Here is a 23413-nt window from a genome sequence, read left to right on the forward strand (position 1 = left end):
CAAGCCCTACTGTAGAAACTGGACATAAGCTTAAAGGTGGGGTAGGTAAGTTTGAGAAACCGGCTCGAGATACACTTTTTGTTATATTCCATGGAATGCTCTTAACATCCCGATAGCAATGAATATCTTAAGTGCTTTGACAAAAAATCCATAAAAAAATGTAATCTGTGGAAGCCGTAGTACTGTAAAAAGCACGACCAATCATTTTAGCCGGCCCAAAATGACCTACTCCACCTTTAAGGTGCTGTGATAACCTTTTCAGATTTTTGAAACACAACCACAAATCAGTGAAAAATGCTGTGCAGTGTTGATATCTTCTAAACCTTCTCGGTTGGCTAGTTTGTTCATCTTCTCACTTGTACCTGTGGCAACATGCCCACAGCAACATTGTCTCTCAGGGTGACATTTCAGAGGGCTATTGTTGGTCTGAAAGTGATCTAACACTGACACAAATTACATTTCATTCAGTGATGTCACAGTTGTATTTAATACCAATCTATCATGACCTCCTGGAACATGCCCCCGGGAGAGGAGGTCACACATTGTCTGTGCTTTGCCATATACACCTCGACTGGAAGTTCACACTTCACCATGACAAGTAGAATGTGTCATGAGATATGTTGTAGGTTTATTTTTCCTGGAACATCCACCAACTGCACTGAAGCATTCACTAAGCACTAACCCTTTAGAAAAACCATGTAATCTGATATTTCATCAGCTGCTTTTATGTACACACATCACACAATAGCACTCACACAAGCTCGAACAAAACCATTATGGCTGGAAGGAGAACAGACCTTGATTTGTAAATATGTTGTTCGAACAGATCAAAGGCAACGCCTGGAGATGCACAGAGCAGTGTATGAGTAGTCTATTGAGCCACACAGTTAACTTCTGATTACAAATATGGCCCTGCAGAAGAGCCCTATGATCAAAAGCCTGGGTCCAAGATGGCCAGCATATCAATCATGTAAATGTATGAGACATGCTTGACCATCAAAGGTGTAGTTGAATAGGCTTCTCTTGCTCAAGACACTCCAAGACAAAAGGTGAGCAGACGAAAAACATGATAATAATACTAAGCAGATGCTGAGGTTGGGAGAGCACTTTGTTTTAGTGATGTAGAAAAGATGCGGTTCTCTTGATTAAACAAAGCATGAGATGCTGCTCAAGGTGCTTTGAAGAGCTATTCAAAACTGCACACTATTATTACGGGAAACACTTCAAATGTATTAATGTAACTATTGTGATACATTTAAGGATATGTATGATTTATCATGCGTGTATGTGCATATCAAAAAATGATCCTTCTTCCTTTGAAGTTGCACTAAAGTAGCACTCGTTTTAAGAAGTCACTTCCGGGAAAATTCTTATAGCGCGACACATAAGTAGCACAGCTGTTCCATCCATTATAAATTAGGGTGCTGTCATTCATCAAACAGCACGTTTTCTACGTCTCATTAGTGTAAAAGGATCAGATTTCTATTTGGAACAACCTGCTCCTCCCACTGCCAAGAGATCAAGCTTCCTGTGCCTCACATGTTCTGCATGCATATTAATGCTCAGTCATCTTTTATATCCTATTGGTCATTAGCTTCAACATATGGGGAGACCCAACCATCTGTGAAAGTCCAGCTGTCGCCTGAACATCACATCTAGCATCCTGAGCCCTCCTTTTGAGTAAAAACAAGGATTTATGGTGTGTTTTGACAACAAAAAGGTGTCATTTATTTCCGCAGGACACTGCTTTGAATCAATTAAAGTATCTTGGCATTCTAAAGTGTATACCATTTGTTTTTGTATGTGCTTTTGTCAAGGGCTTTACACAGTTTTTACATTCAGTGACCACAAGATGGCGACATCTCCATCTTTGATGTTGACACTGTTGGCTATATGCTTGCAAGCATTCAAACGATCTCTCGTGAGAGCCTATGTTCTCTGTTTCTACCTGAGCCCTTACATACATAACACACTTTTGTATCTCTTCCCTCCCTCTATTCTAATGACACATTGTTCAGGGAGGTGTACAGTCATGACAGCTAAGTGAAAATCCCTTTAGGACACTGGGCTTTGATGCCGTAAGCCATACAAAATATCTTTGTAACACTGAAGTGTTCTTTCAGTGAAAGTATTTGAGCGCTAACATGGCACTGAATGTTAGCCATAGCCCTACAGTGTGGTTACTTCAAACTCCCCTCAGTACATTGTTGAATACCCAAATGTAAAATGGTTGGACACACAGATCTTTAGGACAAAGCAGACTAATCTCGATGCATTCAAGCCAAACAAACATTCCAACGCTTGAGCCGTGTGGCCTTCATCGTACATCTTCACATATTTTCCTGGCACAGCCTTTAATATTATATATATGTTTGTAATACTGAGGACTATTCATGCTTGGCTTATATCTGCATATCGCATCTTTATCTGTATTGGCATCAGCCAAATATTCATAATAGAGGGTGCAACTCCATTATAGCAGTCAAGGACAGCATGAAGATGTCCTTGATATCACAAAGCTTGGCAACCAAGACAGGAAGTAGGAGGAAAAGACAAAAGATTCTTAAGAGGCATATAGATAGCATTGTATAAATGAAATTAATCTCCAACTGTGAGGCCACTGTACGACTGTCAAGCTCCAAATCCACTCAAATTAATAATTTATTCCCTGTAGTTTCTGTGTGATATAGCTGTGTGCAAAGATAGGCTGTGAATTTGTGGGATAAGAGGGATCACCATTGTCAGTTGAAAATAAACATTTTACAATTAAATGAAATTATTTTGATTCGGACTAAAATATAGCTTAATATAGAGGAGTATGCCTAAATTATTGTCTGTGCCCTCATTTGTGTTTTCTGCAAAGGTGGTTTGAGGTCAAATAACTGCATTTTTAGATATTCTCGACGTCTACATGTATATATAACATATAAATATGATTCCATAACCAATCAGTTAAAAATGTGTGCTGCTTAAAATTGATCTTAACATATTTCCGTTGCTGAAAAAATTGAATCTGATAAAAAACATCTGGATTCATATGACTTTCTGATCACATCAGATTTAACAGATTTTCTATGATTCAGTAAAAGATATTGAGTCAAATCTCAAAAATGTGTCTGTAACAGCTACAGTAAATCAGGCCAGAAGTTGTGTTATGTGTGTCTGGCATTAAGCATTTCCAAACACTTAACATGTCATCTCGCCTTTCATAGTGAGTTGCTGAAAAAAAAGGGACAGACAAGATCTGGAGGCTGATTGATAGAAAATTACAAAGGAAAGATGCACGTTTAGTACAAGGGAGAGGATATTAGAGAAAGGTTGCGAAAGAAAATTAGAAGGGAAGTGGGTGACAGCGAATGAGACGGAAACAGTGGAAGAACAGAAGATTTAAATTGGAAGAGGCAGTGTTATTAGGAACAATCTTACCCTTGCAATGCTTTCTCTCCAAACCAGTCTCCTTTTCCCAGGCTGCGCAGGTAGACAGGCTCTCCATTGGGCACGTCTTCCCTGGTCACATTAACCTGGTGAAAGGAGGGAAATGCAAGCGGAGGAGAGTTAAACAGAAGAATAGCGTGACAAGGTGGAAGATGGGAAAATAGTAAAGAAAGACGTTGTTATGTGTAACAGTGTAGAGACGTATGGGAGAGGACATTTCATTTACACATCATTCCAAAAGAAAGTGACATGAATGCAATCTATCAAGATGGTCGGGTATTTACACAATTACAGTCAGTGAAGAGTAGCTGGTGTGACAGAAGTCTTTGTGCCTCAGTAGTCTGTTACAAGTAGGTGACCGCCATCTCTGCAAGGAACTGGGACGAGTGCTGACCACTTCATTAGCCAGATGACATGTGAGTGATGGCACTGTGCTATGGCGGTAGACTTTACAAATCAAAGGGATGACATTTGGGTCGATTTTTGGAGGAAGTGAATGGAGACGGTCGTTTCGCCTAATGATGGATTTTGTCTTCATCCATTTGTCAGTTCTGCACAGGTGAAGCAGCGTGACCACTTTGTCCATAATGTAATGCTGCCAACACCTAAGTGACAGCATAGTTATTCATCTAATCTAATGTGATCATGTATTATCCAGGGGGAAACGCTGAAGAAAGAGAAGCAGAGGGACTTGTAGGATAAAGGGCAGAGTGTGTGTTGTTAGAAGCCAACATGTGTTGGAATGTCCTCTAGACAGAGCATTCCATCCGTGGTCTGGATGGTGACAAAGTGAGAGATGTTAACAAATCTAAGTTTAAAGCATTGATAAGGTCAGAAGAGTGTGTGTGTGTGTGTGTGTGTGTGTGTGTGTGTGTGTGTGTGTGTGTGTGTGTGTGTGTGTGTGTGTGTGTGTGTGTGTGTGTGTGTGTGTGTGTGTGTGTGTGTGTGTGTGTGTGTGTGTGTGTGTGTGTGTGTGTGTGTGTGTGTGTGTGTGTGTGTTTCTGATGTAGTTTGAGCCGACCTTGTGGGTGGGTTGCATCTATTCAATGGATGATAAAAAAGACTGGAAACATTTTGTATCTTCATCCTTTACAATGACATCCTGGGTAATTCGTTAGAAAATACTGTGAAATGTGTCTCATTCACTGGGAACTAGGGGAGAATTTGATGTATGTATGTATTCAATCACTCATCAAGCAACGCTGTGTCCTACAACATTATCTTTTAACTAAACTTCATTACCGAGTATGTTTCCAAGGATACATGGTATTGAAGTGGCAGACTTAAAATTACTAAATCTTCTTAACGACCAGTCTTCTGGGTGAAAGTCCTCTGTTTTATTTGACCCATCAAGGCACACCATCATCTTTCATGTGCAGACTTTGATTATAAATGTATTTGAGATGACCTCTAACACTGATAATTATGTTGTCTACACATAAACATAGCGATATAGAGGAAGAAGGGGTAGTGGAGGGTGTGCGAGAAAAACACTAAGAATGGAAGGAGAAACAGAAAAAGGCTTTAGAAAATGTTGAGGGAGACATATGAAAAGGAAGAGAAGCAGCACCAAAAAACATGATAAGCACATGAAAGCACATCAAATGTGTTAATGCTGTACTGGACTTTTCTGTTCTCGGCGTGAAAACCAGTGTGGAGACAGAGGTGAAATGAAAGTGACTCCATTCTCCTTTCTAGATACTCCCAGAGCATCTGCAAGAGATGCTGACAGAGGCAGCTTCTCCTCTATCTCAAGATGATTGATGGCAGCCAACTTCTACCCAAAATACTATCACTTTACTTGAAATATATAGGTATATTTAGTCAGTTTTGCCCTCCATTGTGTAGCGTGAGGATTTTTTTGATGGTCGGCTGGAGGCACTGCTCACCTTTCCCTTACTGATGATGAAGAAGGTGTCTCCTCTGGCCCCCTGCCTGATGATGTACTCTCCATCTCCATAATGCGTCTGTCAAAAGAGGAGACCAGATAAAAGAAAAGTTATTCAGGCAGAATATGACATTTTGTCTTCTTTCTCACATTGGGAGTAGGCCTCTCTCATCAGACACTAAAAGTACTTTTCAAAGGAAGCAAGACTGAATCGGGTGCTGTTAGATGAAATACATTCGGAGACTTTTTCTCGGTTATAGCACACTGTTTGCAAGCTGTGCAGGGTGTTTGTCTGCCTTCTACGCTTGGATTTGCCCTGTGACCTTGAACATGAATCAACAAGCAAATAAAATAGGTGAAATATGAAAGCTACCGCATTCAATCTGAAGGCAAATAAAACCTCCTTTCCAAGATTTAAGTTAAAATATCCAACCATCCATCTTTAATACAAAGTAAGGCAGTTCAGGGTTGGTGCTGCCAATCCATAGGCATACGCCTAACCTCTGTACTGGTCTGCAGTCGAACACAAGGCCAGCAAATATAGATAAAACAACCTTTTTTTCACAGCAAAATACACAATATGATGAACCATGTCTTGAGGACAGAGCTCATTGTTTCCTGTTTGATCCTAAGTAGATTCCACACAGCCTCTGACGTTGCCAGTTTTCTATTCTCACAATATTTCACATGTGTGTGATTCATGTGTGTCACTCAAAAGCAACGCTCGTTGTTAATAGTAGGTTGCAGTTGTGAACAGGTTTACTATTTATATAATAAAGCCCTTTTCTCAGATATGTCCTCAGAGGAAAAAATGTGCTGTTCTATCTAATAAAAAATCAATCGAAGACCAAAATGATCTATTATAGTAGAGGACAAGACAAAGGACAGCATGATGGATTAAGCCATTCATGACCCAGCACCACGCACCTTTAGGACCTCTACGAGTACATGGCACCAAGTATTTCTATTTTTTAAAATAGAAGAAACTTTGGATGGACCAACTTCAGTACATCCCATTGATTGGTTGATTGTGGAATAATGGCAATCATCAGTCAATGAATTTAATAAATACAAATACAATCCACTAATATGTCCCTCGGCTAACAGTGCAAACACATTAATCAAGAGAGCATGTATTGGCAAGCTTGAATGCCAAGCAAAACATTTAATTTTCACAGGATGAACATTGTGTATATTCTCTCAGCTCACTGAAAGGCCATCCCTGTACCAAGCGTAAAAGATAAATTGCATTAATTTTTTTAATTGCTGGGAAATAGATTGCACTCTGATTAAAGAGCATTTCATCACAGTGATGTGAACATTTTATGATAAGACTCACTAGAGGTGTACTACATATCGCCCCACAGATTTATTTTTGACATGCTGTCAAAAATATTTTCAGATTAGTTATTATACAAGACAGATATTCCAAAATCTATGAGAACGGTTTTTAGTGCTTAGATTACTCACAGTTGCCATGTTTCCCCCTGTGTTACACTTTCCAATTGAACCGCTCACACTGTTTGGCTGTGGGTGGCTTAAAGCCTCCCTCCAATGTACTTTCCCACAGCCTCTTTCTTTTTCTTGATGGCATTATCCTTCTCTGTAGAGGTTGTTATTTATCAGCTCATCATTTTCCTTTTCTTGAATGTCCTGCCCTGCAACACCACATCAGCCACGTCCTGCTGAGCTGAACTGCTTATCTTGAGTGATGGGTCAACCTGCTGACCTTTTTAGCGGTGTAGGTATTTGCCTTATCCTCAGTTTTATCTTAACCAACTTATAGGAAAACCTCAATGCTGTGACAGTAATTGTAACACAGCACGCTTAGTACTCCAATTAATGTAATTGACCATGGTATAAATACAACATTATGGTTCAAGTCACAAACACTGTGCTATGGTATTGACAATTATAAACTGTCATTTCACAGTCAGAGGACATAGTGCACATCCAAGCCCTCACACTTAACCACAGGGTTTCACTCAGGAATCATCAAATAGATACCATTTGAATGACTCTTAATGTTTTTTAATACTCCGCGCTAACTTGCCAAGTGATAATGATGGTTTAAAAAAGACAGTAAATGTGTCCATGACACATCAACATCTAGTGACCCAGTGTCATGTTGCTTCACTGGACAAGTAAGACACATATTTCTTTTGGAGTTTATTTCAAATGCATACATGTATGAAATTATTTTGTGGAAAAGCCTCTTACTTTTAATAGCTTTCATGGTATGTGACATAATGATTCAATGCAACATTGTATTACAACAGTGGATGTGTAGGATGCTTCTCTTTTTATTGGATCTTGGTGTTTCAATTCAAAATATGCTGTTTTTAATAAGATAAATATATTAAGGCGGACTAAAATACAATAAAAAGAGGCGTGTGCTACTTGTAGTTAACTTGTAGCTGGCTTGCCTAATGCAATCCATCACAGCGCAGTTACAAAATTGGACTTTGTGGTCATTTTTTGTCACATACATTCATGTTCATGCTTTCCTGTCAGTCAAGGACTTATTCCTTACATCAGGTATAACAACTCAACTAATGAGACTCTGAAGTTGCTGCCTTCTCTTTTTTCTGTTTCATTGTTTCTGAAGTTGAAATTGTCTTTGTGCAGGTTCTTAAAGTAATTATAGTCATTAAATTGAGGGGGTGGCTGCAATTGTTTTTGTTCTCATTAAAGAACTAAGGGGTGTTTTAAACTAAAACAAATCATTTGCTGTTTTTACAGGATACACTACTTGAAAATATAGTTCAAAACCATGGTAAAAATGGAATGGTCCTCAGATGATAATAAAGTTTGTTTAATTAATGTACTTTATCTTTTCATAAAATCTAAAAGATCTGGAACTAATTTATCTTAGCTACACAAATGAATGCAAATGTACACTCGGTGTCATTGAATAACAAAAGCAGCCAGAAGCCTTATTTGAAGTCTGGATGTTAGCAGCACACACGTGTAAACGTGTTTGCATAACTAAATTATGCTGGAAAAACATCAAACAGAGTGGTGTGCAGATGGGTAGAGATGTGTTATTGAGACACAAAATGTCCACTGGCATCTACACTTACTACCTTCCTGTTTACACTCAGATCATTCATTGCAATTAATGTAAGTAATGATTCATGTTATATTTTAAGACATTATTTAAAATTGCACTCATTTAAGTTTAAACTCTTATTTTGTTTTTACTTGCATTTCATTTTCCTTTTTTATATTTATTTATAGTTGTTGGTTGTTTAATGTTTTTTATTCCCAACAACTGCCTCTCTGTAAATGTTGTGAAGTTGATAAATAAGGAATGGAACTTGAACAGTGTCACCAGCGTGAAGAAAACAGTTAGAGAGACGTACAAATGATTTTTCATGCCTCCATTTTGTCCATTTATGTCAACTGCATATCAAAGCAAAACAAGCTGTAGAGTTTCAGGAGTATATTCTCTGCCTTGCAGTCAACCATTGGTTTACATTAAAATAATGGTACTGTGAAATTAGTTTGTTCTCTTTGAAACAATTAACTGCTGAAAGTAGGTTACCGTGCTGACATTTAACAGATGTCACCCTGCATCATTAACGGAAATCAATTACGCTGTGCCTCACTTTGCTTACATTGTTTGATGCCCTTCGAAAGCTGAAATGGTTACGTCAATTCAGACTCTCCTGAACTGTTCATGAAATTAACTGTCAGTTAGTAGTTGGTGCATTAATTCAACATCACCACACTGAGCTAAAACTAAAATAAAAACAAAGTAACAACTACTCTTAAATCCCACAACGCACACTTTCACGTTCCATCCTCTCTTCATTCTCCTTCCTGGCTCCCCTCCTGACTACATCAAAAGGACGTTAATGAATAGAAACCTCTTAAGATGTGTGGAGTAGGCCTGTGACATCTGATTTTTCAGGCTTAACAACAAGGCACTTACCTCCTCTAGGCTATCAGCAAGCTTGCTCAGAATGTCTTCCTGCAGATCGTGGAATGTAGGAACGCTGTAGGAAAAAAGAAAAAGCTGTGTTGATATCAGCAAAGTATATGTTGATGCTTTAAAAGAGTTTACCAGAAAGAAGCAGACCTTTAATGTGCGGTGAACATATGCACATAAATATAGGCAACAGAACACATAAAAATCAATATTATGCTATGGGAGCTGGGCTGTATATTGCATTACAGTATATACATATTAATATTTCAGCATGGAGTGTGCTACGTGTCTAGTTACACGGCAGGAAAGCTGGTCCTTTGGTTGAATATGCCAGTATGAGGCCCTAATGTTTGTTTTCCGTTGGCTTCCCGGCAGCCTCAATGAATGCTATCTGCCTGTTATCAAGCTTACTAAATAAAACTGGCCCAATGTTTATGAAGGAGGAGAGAAAATAACCCCTGTTGGCGAACAAAGGACTTATCTCACCATATCATCTTTCTCTCTCAGTGTTTCTCCATCTCCCTCTTTCCCCTCATTTTCCATGCTTTATTACAGTAATCTGAACCATCTCGTCTTGGCCCCCAACCCGGGCCCTAGCTGCTGTGTTGATCCTCGTGTTGTTGCTTCTAGTTAATCAGCTAGGCAGTGAACAGATGACCCCACTCTACATGAAACATATGGAGTTACAATCCCTTGAGCTGTGAAGCTATTGACACAAACAATAAGCGTCTGTTGCAGTTCATTTACAATTTAACATATTAACTGTGTTACAGGAAATGAATTCATTATAATAGGCCAATGGGGAAGTGTGGTTTCACTAATGCAGGGTTATCATTTGAAACGTTCTAACATCAAATAAACCTCCTTACTGTTTGAATGTGAGTACAGCACGAGACAACCTTTAATAAATTCTGTCGCGATTTTGGAATCACCTGAGAAAAGCCGTGAGAAATTGGCACTTCTTTGGTGAAGGGTTTTGTCTTGATTAATGCATTTCTATGATCGTTCTTCTGAGCTTTTCACAAATCATCAGGCAGATGGCTTTGTTATTTCATGCCTTATAGCAATACTTTTATCTAAAGTGGAAGGAGGCAGATGGTTGAGTAAAAGCCCACCAACCCTTAAAAATATCAATTGCAGCAATATGCGTTTTGCAAACCTAGGTGATGTTTGTCAGTTCATTACACACCATCGTGTAGTATCTCCTCCTGGAGCAATGTGAGTAATATGAAATACATGCTAGGAAGAGGCAATAAAACAAGCTATTCACAAGCACACTTACTTCCTGTATGTTATTCCATGTGGGATTTGTCTGTCAGTTTTTCATTTGTGTTCCTATACACAACTTGTGAGAGCAAATATATTAATTCACAGCAGTTTAACAGTGGGAAGAAGACTCAGGGACCTGAATGTGTTTGTTCTTAAACTCAAATTAACCATATCTTTCTCTGTATTAGATATGCTTCTTGGCAACAAAACATTATTATGTGCTTATTGTGGATTAAAAGATTATGCTTTAAATATATAATCTCCCCCCCCAGATACTCCTCCAAACAAAGCCCAAGCCAAGCAATTTGTATGTATATCTATAAAATATTTACATATCTGTTAGATAGTTGTAAAAGAACCACTGAGAGGCAAGAGCTGCCAAACATGCTTTTATACTCAGCAAAGAGTTGGGTCCTTTTTTTAGTCAAAGCCATCACCTAAATAGCTTCAGTGTGAGGGTATGAGAGTAAGATTAATGGTGTTATTTTTATCTGGTTGGAAGTATTTTTTCATGCTATATGTATTAAAAGTTTCCTTCCTAGTGAAAAGGCATTGTAGATACAACAAAGGTTGAATTTTTTTTTTAAATAAATGTACTGTATAGGCAAAGTTTGACCTGCTAATGTCAAAGGAGGACAGTGAATGTCTGGGTGACAAAGACTGTACAGTAAATATTGGTATTTTCTAACCATGTCTGTATTCCTATGGCTGCGTGCTATGTGAAAAATGTGCATTTAAGTTATTTCAAAACATCAAAAGGACTTATTTCAGGAACAGTCAATGAGTTTGCAAGGAGTTAATACACGACCTATTTAGTAGTTTGGGTATGAAGATTTCTTGGAAGTTCTAGAGAAGAGCTGGTTTCCCGCCTGTCAAAAAGTGTCAGTCTGATCCTGATCTCCGTGATTCATGAGGTTCCCCTCAGTAGAAACGATCCAAGGCAGAGCGTGTGCTTTTATTATGTGAGAACTTACATCACGGAAATAGTGGAGTGCATAAGTGAAATGAAGTGAGAAGACAATTGACAATCTGCCCTGAAACCAAGTCATGAGAAAATGAGAGTGGCATATGAAATAGAGGGAAGTTGTGATGTAATGTTCACGATTGGCTCGATGAAGAACAAAGTGGCGGGAAAACAGAAGCGTCGTACAGAGATGAGGGTGAGAAGAGATGTATTCTGTAATTGCATCTCATGCATCTTGATAACTGAACACATGCTCTCCATCTGTCGTTTGATCAATCTTTCTTGTATCCTATACTCCATGCAAGCCTTTTAAATCATAATGGGTACCTGGTGGTTTGGGGGCGAGGCTCTCTGATAGAATATGAAAGAAACTTGATATCTGCATAAAGTATTCTTCCAGTGGGATGTATGTCACCATATGTGATGCACCAGCAGTTCACTTTGAGCTATATAACTTAATGGGAAATATGAGGAGTATGGAATCTTCTGAGCAACACGCATATTCCCACTGGATTAATTATTAATTTAGTTCACTCCATTTTTTTTATTTTAGATCAAAGCCCTATTCACTGGCAATGTCATTGTGGGGAAAATGTATGCAGGCTTCCTCACCTTTTCAGAAACTGCATGTACTCTGTGTGCTTGATGAGACCCGTCCTCATCATGATCGTCTGAAAACATTGTCGGTCGATGGCCCACAGCTTCACGTTTGTTAGTGCTGGAAAGAAGAATACACATTAGCAATGTCAACTGAAAGACAGTTTTTACCCTTGGACAAAATTGGATTAATAATGCAGCCGATCTTCTTACGCGTCATACATGCCATACAACAGCTTGATGCTTTGGGCATGCACAATATGGATATGGTGAATATCACATGCCTTTTTAAAGCATTGAATATGGAACTGGAGATGTGACAAGAATTATAGTTATTATAGTATATTTAAACCAAACTCATATTGATATCTTTAAAGAGGAGAAATCAGTGGACCTTTTTTAATATTATGGTATTGTATTGTTGGCTAGACCTGGCATCCAAAACTTTTCTCTAGCTGATGGTTAGGCTTGGAAAGCAAACAGGAGGCATTCTTGACAATTAGTCTTGTTCAGAAGTTGGAGCTAATTGGTGTTTTTCTAATACCTTGCATGGATGGCTTGCTTCAAGTTACGCTACAGTGTTTTAATTGGTTTAAGGTCAGGAGTCTGAAATGAGTATGCTTAAGTCTTTTTTTATTAGTTGAACATCTTGATTTTCTGATTGCTCTGTGCGTTAAGGACAATTATCAAACTTTGTGACAAATATACGTTTTAAATTACAACCAGCTACCCTTGCTATTCTTCTGTACAATATCCCCAAAGAATATGGAAATGATTGTCCCGCCAATGATCGCAATCTGCGCTGGCCCAGAGGCACCAACTCCAAATCATAATGCGCTCTTTACTTGGATCAAATAGAGGTGAAATAGTTTTCTCCCCGTTTTTTAAATTCAAAGATCAGAAACGATGCTAAATCTCATCCATTTTCTTCCAGTTGTACACCGGACTGGTGATTGATTCGAGGCCTGGGTCTTTCGAAATTCCTTTCTCTTGCCTTTTTCAGGGTTTTCTGGCTCAACCGCTCTTTTTCTGAAGTCCTCTGTAGTCACTTTTGATCAGAATATATTTCACCTTGACATATCTCTGATGTGAAGAGCTGACTTTTTTCCAGGCTTTGCTGGTTTTCATCAGAGCAGTGAACCTATAACCCGCACATAGATGTCATTGCATTTCTACATTCAGCCCAATTTCTTAGAAGAAACTGGGTCGTAGGGGCAACTATAAAACAAATATTCAGTGCTTCTTTTATGTCAAGGGCAGTTTATTGTAATACTTTTTAGAATAGCTTTGGGGTTTTCCCAGTTCATTATCTTTTGCAAGAAATGCTTTCATTTAGACTTTATACAATACACTGTCAGAGTAATGAAAAGAAAGACTCCAGTCTGACCCCAAAACAAATCTGGAGATCTCCCAGGAGCTTTGTGGCAACAGGGACAAGTGGTAATATTAGAAGAACATTTGTCAGAGAAGACTCAGTCTACGGTATTTTGTCTGTTAGATTTTTTGTCTTTCCCATCATCCCAGTGTGACACTTCTTCAGAGTTAAAAGATAACAATGTGGTATTTATTTATCATCATACAATTATTGTTTTCTTCGATCTGGGCCTGCAGTGTATATCCGATTCTATACACTTAATAAATCCGATGCCCACTGACTTACACATAAACCAACTAAACCAACTAGCAATTGAGACCAAAGACATGTCTGCACAATTTTAATTAAGTAAAAAGTCAAATAAGAAGTAAGGTCGTTTTCTAGACTTCTATAAAAATGGACAGATTTTTGCAACCAGTTGAGTCGCCCTCTGCTGGATGTTAAAGAGAATGAAAGTGTAAGGCATATCCGCGTTGACCTTTCAGATCGGGGGGTCGATTCCTGTTTTTCTGCATGCCTTTTGGCGCTATGAACACTGTCAAGCTCTTCAGTATATTTGCAGGTTCCCCGCTTGAAAGGGATGGTACCATACTTGAGACCTTGAGACCTCAGAAATCGGGAGCATTTCCAAAACCACCGCGGGGGGGGGGGGGGGGGTGCTAGTGGATCGGGGGGGGGGGGGGGGGGGGGGGGGGTGCTAGTGGATCGCCGGAGCTGTATTAGATTAACATTAACATGCTTATTGTAGTTGTAAGTGCACTGCCTTGCGGCCTGAAGCACCATATGTGTGGTAGAATTGTCGATTCTTGTTCTGTTTGCTGTGACTATCTTCCTCACCCTCTCAGACTTTCAGTTGCGCGCGCTACGCTACCATGGAAACCAAACAATGGTGTAGCTGTATTAAAGTCCGAGTGGAAACAGTCCTGAGTAAATCTGATTTTGTCAGAAATCGGGAGAAATGCGGGAGAAATATGACACCGGGAGGAATCCCGGGAGAGGGCAATGAAATCGGGAGGGTTGGCAAGTATGGATGGTACAGTCCATAGGAGGTTTTAACTGGGTTTCACTCGTACAATGACCACAACTTTGTTTTCTTTTTAGTTCTTCTTTACTTTAGTTTTTGTTGTTGCAGTACAGCATATGTAGGTAGTAAGGTTGTAAGGTGAAAAACCTGTCGTGGAGGATTCGAATTCGAATTCGAATTCTTCTCCTTCTCCCTTCTCTCCCTCTGTAGTTTGATTACAGCCCTTCTTTCAGGTGCGGTGCTTTTAAAGGTGCAGCGACGCTAATTAGGGAATGATTTCAGACAGCTGCCACTCTGTCAATCAGCCCGACCTTTTAACCCTTTGATCTCCTGTGAGGATTTTCCAAGTTGACTTCACAAACACACATACACAAAATGTATACCAGTGGTAACACAACAACTCATAAACTCCAGGACTCCACACATTATGACTGTCGCACACACAACACAATTGTTCCTCTACAGCAGTGCTTCTCAAACTTTTTTCAGTATTGTACCCCCTTTGAAACATTTTCTCAGCCAAGTACCCCCTGACCGACCCCGAACATTTTTGATAGAAAAAGCCTATACAAATAATTACAATATAGTGATGTTCCATCAGTGTATGATTTATGAACTCCTTCATGCATGAATTACAACAAACTAAGGATATTTTCATTTGTATGCATGTTTTTTTAAACAGATTTTTAAGTAATATATGTTTAACAAACCAATGAACAAAATGATATATTATGCAAAAACTATAAAATACAATACACAAATATTATAATAAAATCCTCTGTAGTGCCTGATGTGCAACTATACCATCCGAAACCCCATGAATATACAAGAAAACAGCATTAAATTAGCAGTCTCTAATGTAGTGACCACAATGCATGAAAGGGTTAAAAAACAACAACGTTGTAACTGAAAAAATGTGCAATTATAAACAAACTATGTAATAACACTGCAATGACACTATTTAGGAGTTATAGGTCGTTAGCGATCGTGTACGGCTTTTTGGCTTTAGCGATGAGCAGTGACACCGCATACGATGCCTCCAGTGCTTTGGCTGATGTTGTGGAGGCTTTTCGCATCATCTCTTGCGAGAATCTGTACTGAGCAAGTTTTCTCTTGAAAAACTCCGGTGGCTTACCAACATGACACAGGTGTTTGGTGCTGAGATGTCTCTGGAGGTGCGCTGGTTTCATCGAGCTGTTGGCTAGTTTCTCCCCACAGAAAAAACACAATGCCTGGGGCGGGTTGCCGTTTGTTGACGTGAATCCCATCAAAGCATACGCCTCCTGATATTGACGGCATTTTGTTGGCTCAATTTTGGCTTTCTTTTTTTCTCCATTGTCCACGTTCCCTGCTGTAGTGCTGCTACGTTTTAACCATTTCAATGTCTATTTGTTATAATCTAATATTGCAACTGGCTTCCCGCTCAGCGTGGTTCCGGGCTAGTGCCTGATTTAGCTCTGGTTCTTCCTGTTTCCACCGCACCGGAGCCGGCTCTCAGTACCGAAACCCGGTTCTTAGCTGGCCCCACTCGGCTGCCCGGCAAGTAGGCTACCAATACTTCACGCTTACGTCGGAGGGGGGCGAGATTAACCTGAGCAATAACAGTTAATGGCGAGTACGGCAAATAAAAGTTGTAACAAGCAGTAGCGCTGAGCAAAGTGACTAGAACGTGACCACACACTTGCAAAAACAGAGAAGAACCAGTTAAGCACCAGAAATGCACAAAAACGGATCTTGAACCCTTGGTGGTTCTAGGAATATTTTATATAAAATTGTGTTTTCTATTTAACTTATTGTACTATGATTATTTTTGCAATCATGCATGGTATTTTTTTAATTAACCTTTTTATTAATTTTTATCTCACGTACCCCCTGCAGTACCCCGACGTACCCCTAGGGGTCCGCGTACCCCCATTTGAGAATCACTGCTCTACAGTACAGTCCAAGAGTTTTGCAGCACTTTAAAAATAGGGCCAAACCACAGGGGAAATGCCCTCATTTCAAAGCCTGACACTTATTTTAGTTAGAGACACTTTCTTGGAGCAGGAACCCCGAAACACACAGCATGTCATAAAAATGTATATACAAACTGATGTATGTATACACAGTTATGCAGGCATCCGGTACAAACACGCACAGATATCAGATACACACAGATATACACATAAAAACAGATGGTAAATGAAAAGACTTACTCGTTTGATATAAATATAGATATAGCCTGTAGATATAGTTTCTAACAACACCTTGAAAATATCTTCTCCAGGTAGTGCACTGACTTATTTTCATAGGCACATTGTTACAGTTTAAATCATGTCTAATCATCTCTTAAATTGTCACCGTCACTGTTGACAATCTCTTTCTCTACAGCCGCTACTGGATTTGTGGTACTGAGTTAACTAACAGGAGGTTAAAAAAGATCTTGCGATCTGCAAGATGTTCTTTTATCTTTTTTAACCTCCTGTTAGTTGACTCAGATAGGTACAGCACCCAGATTGTGTGCACTCACACATTACATACACACAAATATAACAGTAAGCAATCGTAACACACTAACAAAAACTGTAAAAATATACGTTGTGAAACACTGTCGGCCCGGTAGATTGAAACAATAATACCCATACAGCTTCCATAATATTTTAGGGCGTTAAGGCATTATTGTTTGTTTGTTTTTACATTGGACTATATCTGGATCTTGTTATATCTTATCCAATGAAAAAGGTCATATATTTAGGTGTGATTACCCCCGATGTAAACTGAAGGCACAAATAAATGGAGATAGGTCTTGAGAGAAATTATTAGAGTAACCTTCTAATTTGACCCCAAAGCAACAAGAGTGGGAGGTTAGACGTATTCTCCCGCTATGCAGAGTGCAATGGAGTGTTTTGGCGTGTGGGAGTGTGGTGCACTGGGAAATAAGATATGGAGGGAGCCTGCAGCTCACCGCAGTAGGTAAACGTATTATTTGGAGGCTTGACTAAATTGCGGTGAGACTCAGGGAACTAGTTATCCTGTAGTGAGGGCGCAGATGAATGTCTTAATGCTCGTGGGTTGCCAACCATTAGCTCCACAACCTTTTGGACGCACATAATACCCAAGGCAGTACTTGAAAGATTGAAAGATGTCTGTGAACGTTTTCAAATGATTGGGCAGTGTTTTTTTTCCAGTGAGACGATCAACAGCCATGTGGACTCTACATTTATGCAACAAGTGTTTACTGCTTAGACTGAACAAAAGGTAAACACAGGATAAACATCACATTGATGCAAACCAACAGAGACCTGATAATAAGTGGGAATATGACCTCCACTTTTTAAGCAAAGTGGAGGCCAATTTGTCTAGATTCCATTGTATTGTTGGTGTATCGAATTGTAACTTTGTTAGTTACGAACTCAGAAACTCAAGGTATAGGACCCAATTGCACGACCCAGGAGACAGAGGTAAAGTATTTGTAAGATACTTTATTTTCAAATAGATGAACAAAATAAAAACGTTCCAATCTCTAGATGAGATGACAAGGAAGAAAAATGAGGAACAAAAAACATCATGGTATCAAGGAGAGCATAGATCTGACCTCGGCATGAGACAAGACGAACTGACAAGGAACACTGGGAGACTGGGGAATTTAAACACACGACAACAAGACACAGGTGGAAACAATCAGGGGCGGGGCTGGTGCTGATGAGCGCGGGAGACACACAAAAGATAGACAATCAGGGAGCCTGGAATGACAGGGTAAACGGTGAGTGACAAAACAAAACAGGAAGTGGAAGACAATACAACCAAAAACCAACATAAAATCTCAACATTTCTGTCGGTGCACAACAAACGTATCTAATATTATCCTGTCATCTTCTTGTAATGCAACATGATCATAAGTATTTTCCAATTTCAGCTGCTTTGGTTTCAATTTCGCAGTAGATGTAATGAGGTGAAACGATTAAGACATATGCATCTTATCTATTTGCAAAAATCGTTTCAGTGCAACACACATAGGCAGTGACGACATATTTGATGTGCGTCAAACTTGTAGCACACATGTCTTTATGCAGACAGAGGATGCAGTTTTTTTAGCCAGGATGATTCAGTGAGCAAATGTGATACAATTGCTCCTTTTGTAGAAAATATACTCCCATTGATGCTGCCAAGTGGCCTCTTGACTTGCATCATCTCGTGATGCACCGGTGTGTGGGCTTACAGAGAGAGAGAGTAATCAGGTCAGGTGTTTTGATGGTGTATTATGAAGCAGGTGTGTCCACTTTATTGACATTACATCCTAAATATGACATTTTGATAGTCCTTTCAAACAATGACTGGTGTCTGTATGTGCATATAGAGTGTAATTGGCATACATTTATAAAACAAATGTTGCTACTTAAATTAAAATCGCTTTTATCTCAATGCACACCCTGCTGACTATTGTTTAACACCTGTTTTCTCTCAGCCCCTGAAAGCTCCTCTCAATTGAATGTAATCCCACCTCCGAGTAAAGGATGGCTATGAATAGCCTCACTGCCCACAGCCAAGCAAGTTATCATTATCATTTATCCGTGGTCCTCCTTTCCTCCCCTCTCCTTGTAGTAAATGTAATCCCTCACGCTTCAAATGTTCCCAATTATTTGCAACAAAAGATCAATGTTGTTCCCTGTATATACTACCATGGCTGGACAACTAGCACATGTAGCACGCCAAAAGAGTGTTTAAGCATGAGGAAACAATACTTTATGTCGTCACGATCATACCAATAAAGCTATTTGAATTTGGAAGATAATATAAATATGGATGTCACCACAGGATAAAATAGTACAAGCCATCACTCATTTGTATGGCTCAGTCATAATTTATTGTTACTGAATGTCTGCCTAGGGAATTATGCAAATGCTGTGTGTTTGTGTGTTCTTATAATCATATTTTGTCTCATTATATGATATAAATATAGGATGATCTAGACATTTCCTCTCTGTATTCTTGTCATGACAGTGTACATGTGGAGAGCGTGGATGTTTTGAAAACATCCAAACTTTGTGCTTTTCTGTGACAGTAATCTTGATTTTTGTTGTGAGTGCCATACATTTTAATGGGGTTTGAAATGACTCAAAACAGTCTGCGTCTGGCCCACGATGATTCAGCTGAAGTATGAAGCTTCTGCCATTTGCTCAGCAGAACATCCACCATTCCTTCCAAAAGCACCGGGGGGCCACATGAAAGTGGTACTTAAATAAAGATTAGACTAAGGTTCCCAGCAGTGAAGTGTGCAGGGAAAGTAGTACACTCTCATGATAAGAAATACATTTAGCTAGTAACATGGTATAATACTATTAACACGGTTTAATGCTCAACGTACATCACTTTGTACTGATCATTTGACAGAAAATATGTTCTAAAATAAGCTCCCCTTCTCACCATGTTCATCCATCTAAAGAAGCATTTATTTATAGCATGTATTTACTTCCTACTGACATGCCTTTAGTTACATCATAATACATTATATCAGTACAATATTTTTGACACAATACTGTATATCACTCACAGCAAAGTTGTGATTTCTGTTCATCCTCCTCTCCCACTTTCACAAAAAAAACCTAGGAAATATTAATCAACGTATGTCGTTGGTGCCATGTTGGTTATTAGAACGTGCTCAACTGTGAATTATCATTCAATTTAACACTTATAGATGATTAACCTCGGGTTACACAGCGCCGAGAAAAGGTGTGGTGTCTCTGAACAAATTAGTGGGAGCACCAAGCATAAGAATTCTCACCCTGGAATAATATTTTATGTTAAGTTGAGGGCATTTGAATTGGTTTCCTCGTCACTCTAAACATTTCTCTTAGTCAAATCTTTTGAGTTGCCTCGACCTAAAATGTCTTAATTTCTGTCATTAACACTTTTTTTCCTAAACTCCCCCTTCTTTTGAACCATATTATTATCTCTGACCAACACACACACACACACACACACACACACACACACACACACACACACACACACACACACACACACACACACACACACACACACACACACACACACACACACACACACACACACACATATTCACGTGAATTCTACTCCTTTGAGGCCTCCCGCAAGACTCGTTTTGGAAAGCGCTAAGAGAGCGATGCTGTCAGGGCTGCAGGAGTAGAAGAGTGTAATCTTCTTCCCCCCTAAGTCATTATTAAAATCAGCCAAGTCTGATTACATCTGGATTAGCTCTTTCGAGCGTGAGAAAGCAGGACAGGTCATTTACGCCAGTGTCACAGACCCTAGAGGCAAAAGGAAAATGAATTATCGTCATAATCATGGATCTAATTATTACTAATATATTTGAGGCTTAAAGCTACACTTGGTTACCTTTATTGAAGAATAATGTTGTGTCATATTTCCCGAGACTCGCACTATATCCTGGGAGTAGTGCATGAGACAGATAATCTGTGCTCCTAATGTTAATTGCAATTTTCCGGCACCCCCGAAGGAAAACAACCACTCAAAGCGAAGAAGTGTGTTAAGCAGTGCTCGTGAACTCTGATCAAACTATCAACTTAGGCGATGCCAATCAAATACGCATCAAGATTCTGTTACTGCATCGGCCCAAACACATTATACATGGAGTGAATTGCTTAGCTGTAAAACAACAAAATTGGTGTACAGTGCTTTGATTTGGCTTGACTGCATTCAACATGGCACAAAGTTCACAGTCTGTCTTATTTTCAGCTAAACAGAACTCTATTCAGATTCAAACAGAGCTGCCTTGTATTGACAGTTTGGAGTTCAAGAGCAGTGATTGCGCTAGAGGCTCCCGTTTGTGATTGGTTGTTTTCATTCAGCGTGGGGTTGTCTTGCAAATGCCATAAGGTGCACTGAAGCATATGTACATGATGTATTCAAAGCTACTAGCTGAAGCTTTAAAGAACATAAGAATGTGTAGTAGATACAGATACACTGATCCAAATATTTCAAATTCCCACGCCTAAGAACTTTTGATTATGATTATTTGTTGTTATCCCGATCAATGCATTTATTTTGTCATGATGGGAGCTTTTGCTCTCTATGACAGGCTCCACATCTCAGTGACTCCTAACATAGAAAACCGTCTGGCTTAATCAGATGTATTCTTTTGCTGCCAGTTCTACCAATGTTCACCCCATCATGTGGGAGTCAGTGGAGTCTGTGGACTTGGAGCAGCAGCTGCTTGAGAAATATTGAGCTGACCGTCGTGCCACCACCCCTCCACCCACGCTACAGAGCTCAGAGGGAAGCCCATCTTTTGTTGAGAATAAAAGGTCTAAATGCTGGTATATTGGGTTTTATTCTATTTCGTCTGTGGTAATTGTTGGGAAAATATTGAATGTTCCTTCTATATCAGAGTAGCACATGATAAGAGAGGCCCTACGTATAGCTGTGTACGTAGCCGGATGTATGACTACATGGATGACGCTCATGAGACACTGTGTTGAAGTTATGATAGCTATGTTCCTAAAATTGGCCTGATGACACAGCCCCTACAGAGATAGGCACATGACTGTCATGTTTATTGCTTACACAGGCCTTAGCTAATCTTAAAGGTGGGGTAGGTTATTTTGGAGAAACCAGCTCGAGTGCGCTAGAATTTGAAAATACACAGCCGGAAAAAATCTGCCACTTCCTTACAGAGCCCCTCCTCCAACACACACGAACGCGCACATGACCAATGAGGGCATGAGATAAGTTTGTGCACAGATGGAAGGCTGGTAGGCCATCCAGTTATTTTAGCCGGGCTAAAATGATTGGTCGTGCTTTTTACAGTACTACGGCTTCCACAGATGACATTTTTTAATGGATTTTTTGTCAAAGCACTTAAGATATTCATTGTTATCGGGATGTTAAGAGCATTCCATGGAATATAACAAAAAGTGTATCTCGAGCCGGTTTCTCAAACTTACCCACCTTTAACTAATGTCAGAATACTGCTTTGAACCAGTATTCTTCCATCTTGTTGACTGTAACACCCTAGCATCTGAAGGACACTGTTCTGGGAACTATTTGTCCCATGCAGCTCTGTATGTGATGACTACTTCCATTCTTGCAAGGATAATAAATAAATGTATCCCGATATTGAAGACCAAGCCGGTGACGAGTGATATTTTTCTAACAGTAATATAAAAAAAGTTTAATTTCAAATCCATCTATGTCCAACAATGTCATCATTGAAATGGAAAAGACACTGGGGGTGTGGAAGTCATAATATTTAAATGCATGAATCTGACACTGAGCACAGGCGGGATCCTCTCCCTACATTTGTGTCGGAAGCCACCTGTCAGAGGCTGATTGAATAGAAGTGTTACTAAAAGCGTGCTTTTAGCTTTTATCTGTCCTAGAGAGGACAAAAGCATTTTCCACTCATCTCTGTAACATTAACAAACCTCCCTTCCAGCACTTATTCATCAATTATTGCCAATATTGTTTGGAGGTTTCTCATAAACATGCACACATTAAGTAGATTGTAGATTTAGTGTCCGTTTAAATAAGCTTCTAACTGATCTCTTAAGGTAGCACTGTGATTGCAGATATGCTAATGTTCTTCATCTAAAACCAATCATGTAAAATTGTCCAAAGACTTTTACAGTAATCTTATGGATACCAAAACATTATTATTAAAAAAACGAATTCAGTTGACCCCTTTTTACTTTGGAATAGCATCTACTAAAGTCATATAATGAGTGGCGAGATGGGTTGAGATGTCTATATTGGCAATCAGTCACGATGGGTACCATTGTCACTACAAAAGGATAATTTGCCATTATGCTATTTAAAATAAAAACTGTATTGTTACTTAGGGCTGCTCAATTAATCGTATTTTAATCGCGATTACGATTATGGCTTGCAACGATTACGAAAACAACGTAATCGAAATAAAACGATTGTTATATATTATTATTATTACTTTT

At 39.2% G+C, this 23413-nt stretch overlaps 1 protein-coding gene across 2 annotated transcripts in view; it reads right to left on the bottom strand.

Annotated features, from left to right (window-relative positions):
• Positions 1-23413, bottom strand: part of LOC117499874 (cGMP-dependent protein kinase 1) — an 83392-nt gene that overhangs the window by 18213 nt on the left and 41766 nt on the right. For both annotated transcript variants that reach the window (XM_034152529.1, XM_034152528.1), the window contains exons 4-7: positions 12103-12208; positions 9261-9324; positions 5325-5402; positions 3427-3521 (exon numbers count right to left, since the gene is read on the bottom strand). In XM_034152529.1, the coding sequence (XP_034008420.1) occupies positions 3427-3521; positions 5325-5402; positions 9261-9324; positions 12103-12208 (343 nt within the window). The remainder of the gene's footprint in view (positions 1-3426; positions 3522-5324; positions 5403-9260; positions 9325-12102; positions 12209-23413) is intronic.

The sequence above is a fragment of the Trematomus bernacchii genome, unplaced genomic scaffold (assembly GCF_902827165.1).
Source record: "Trematomus bernacchii unplaced genomic scaffold, fTreBer1.1, whole genome shotgun sequence".
Classification (NCBI taxonomy): domain Eukaryota; kingdom Metazoa; phylum Chordata; class Actinopteri; order Perciformes; family Nototheniidae; genus Trematomus; species Trematomus bernacchii.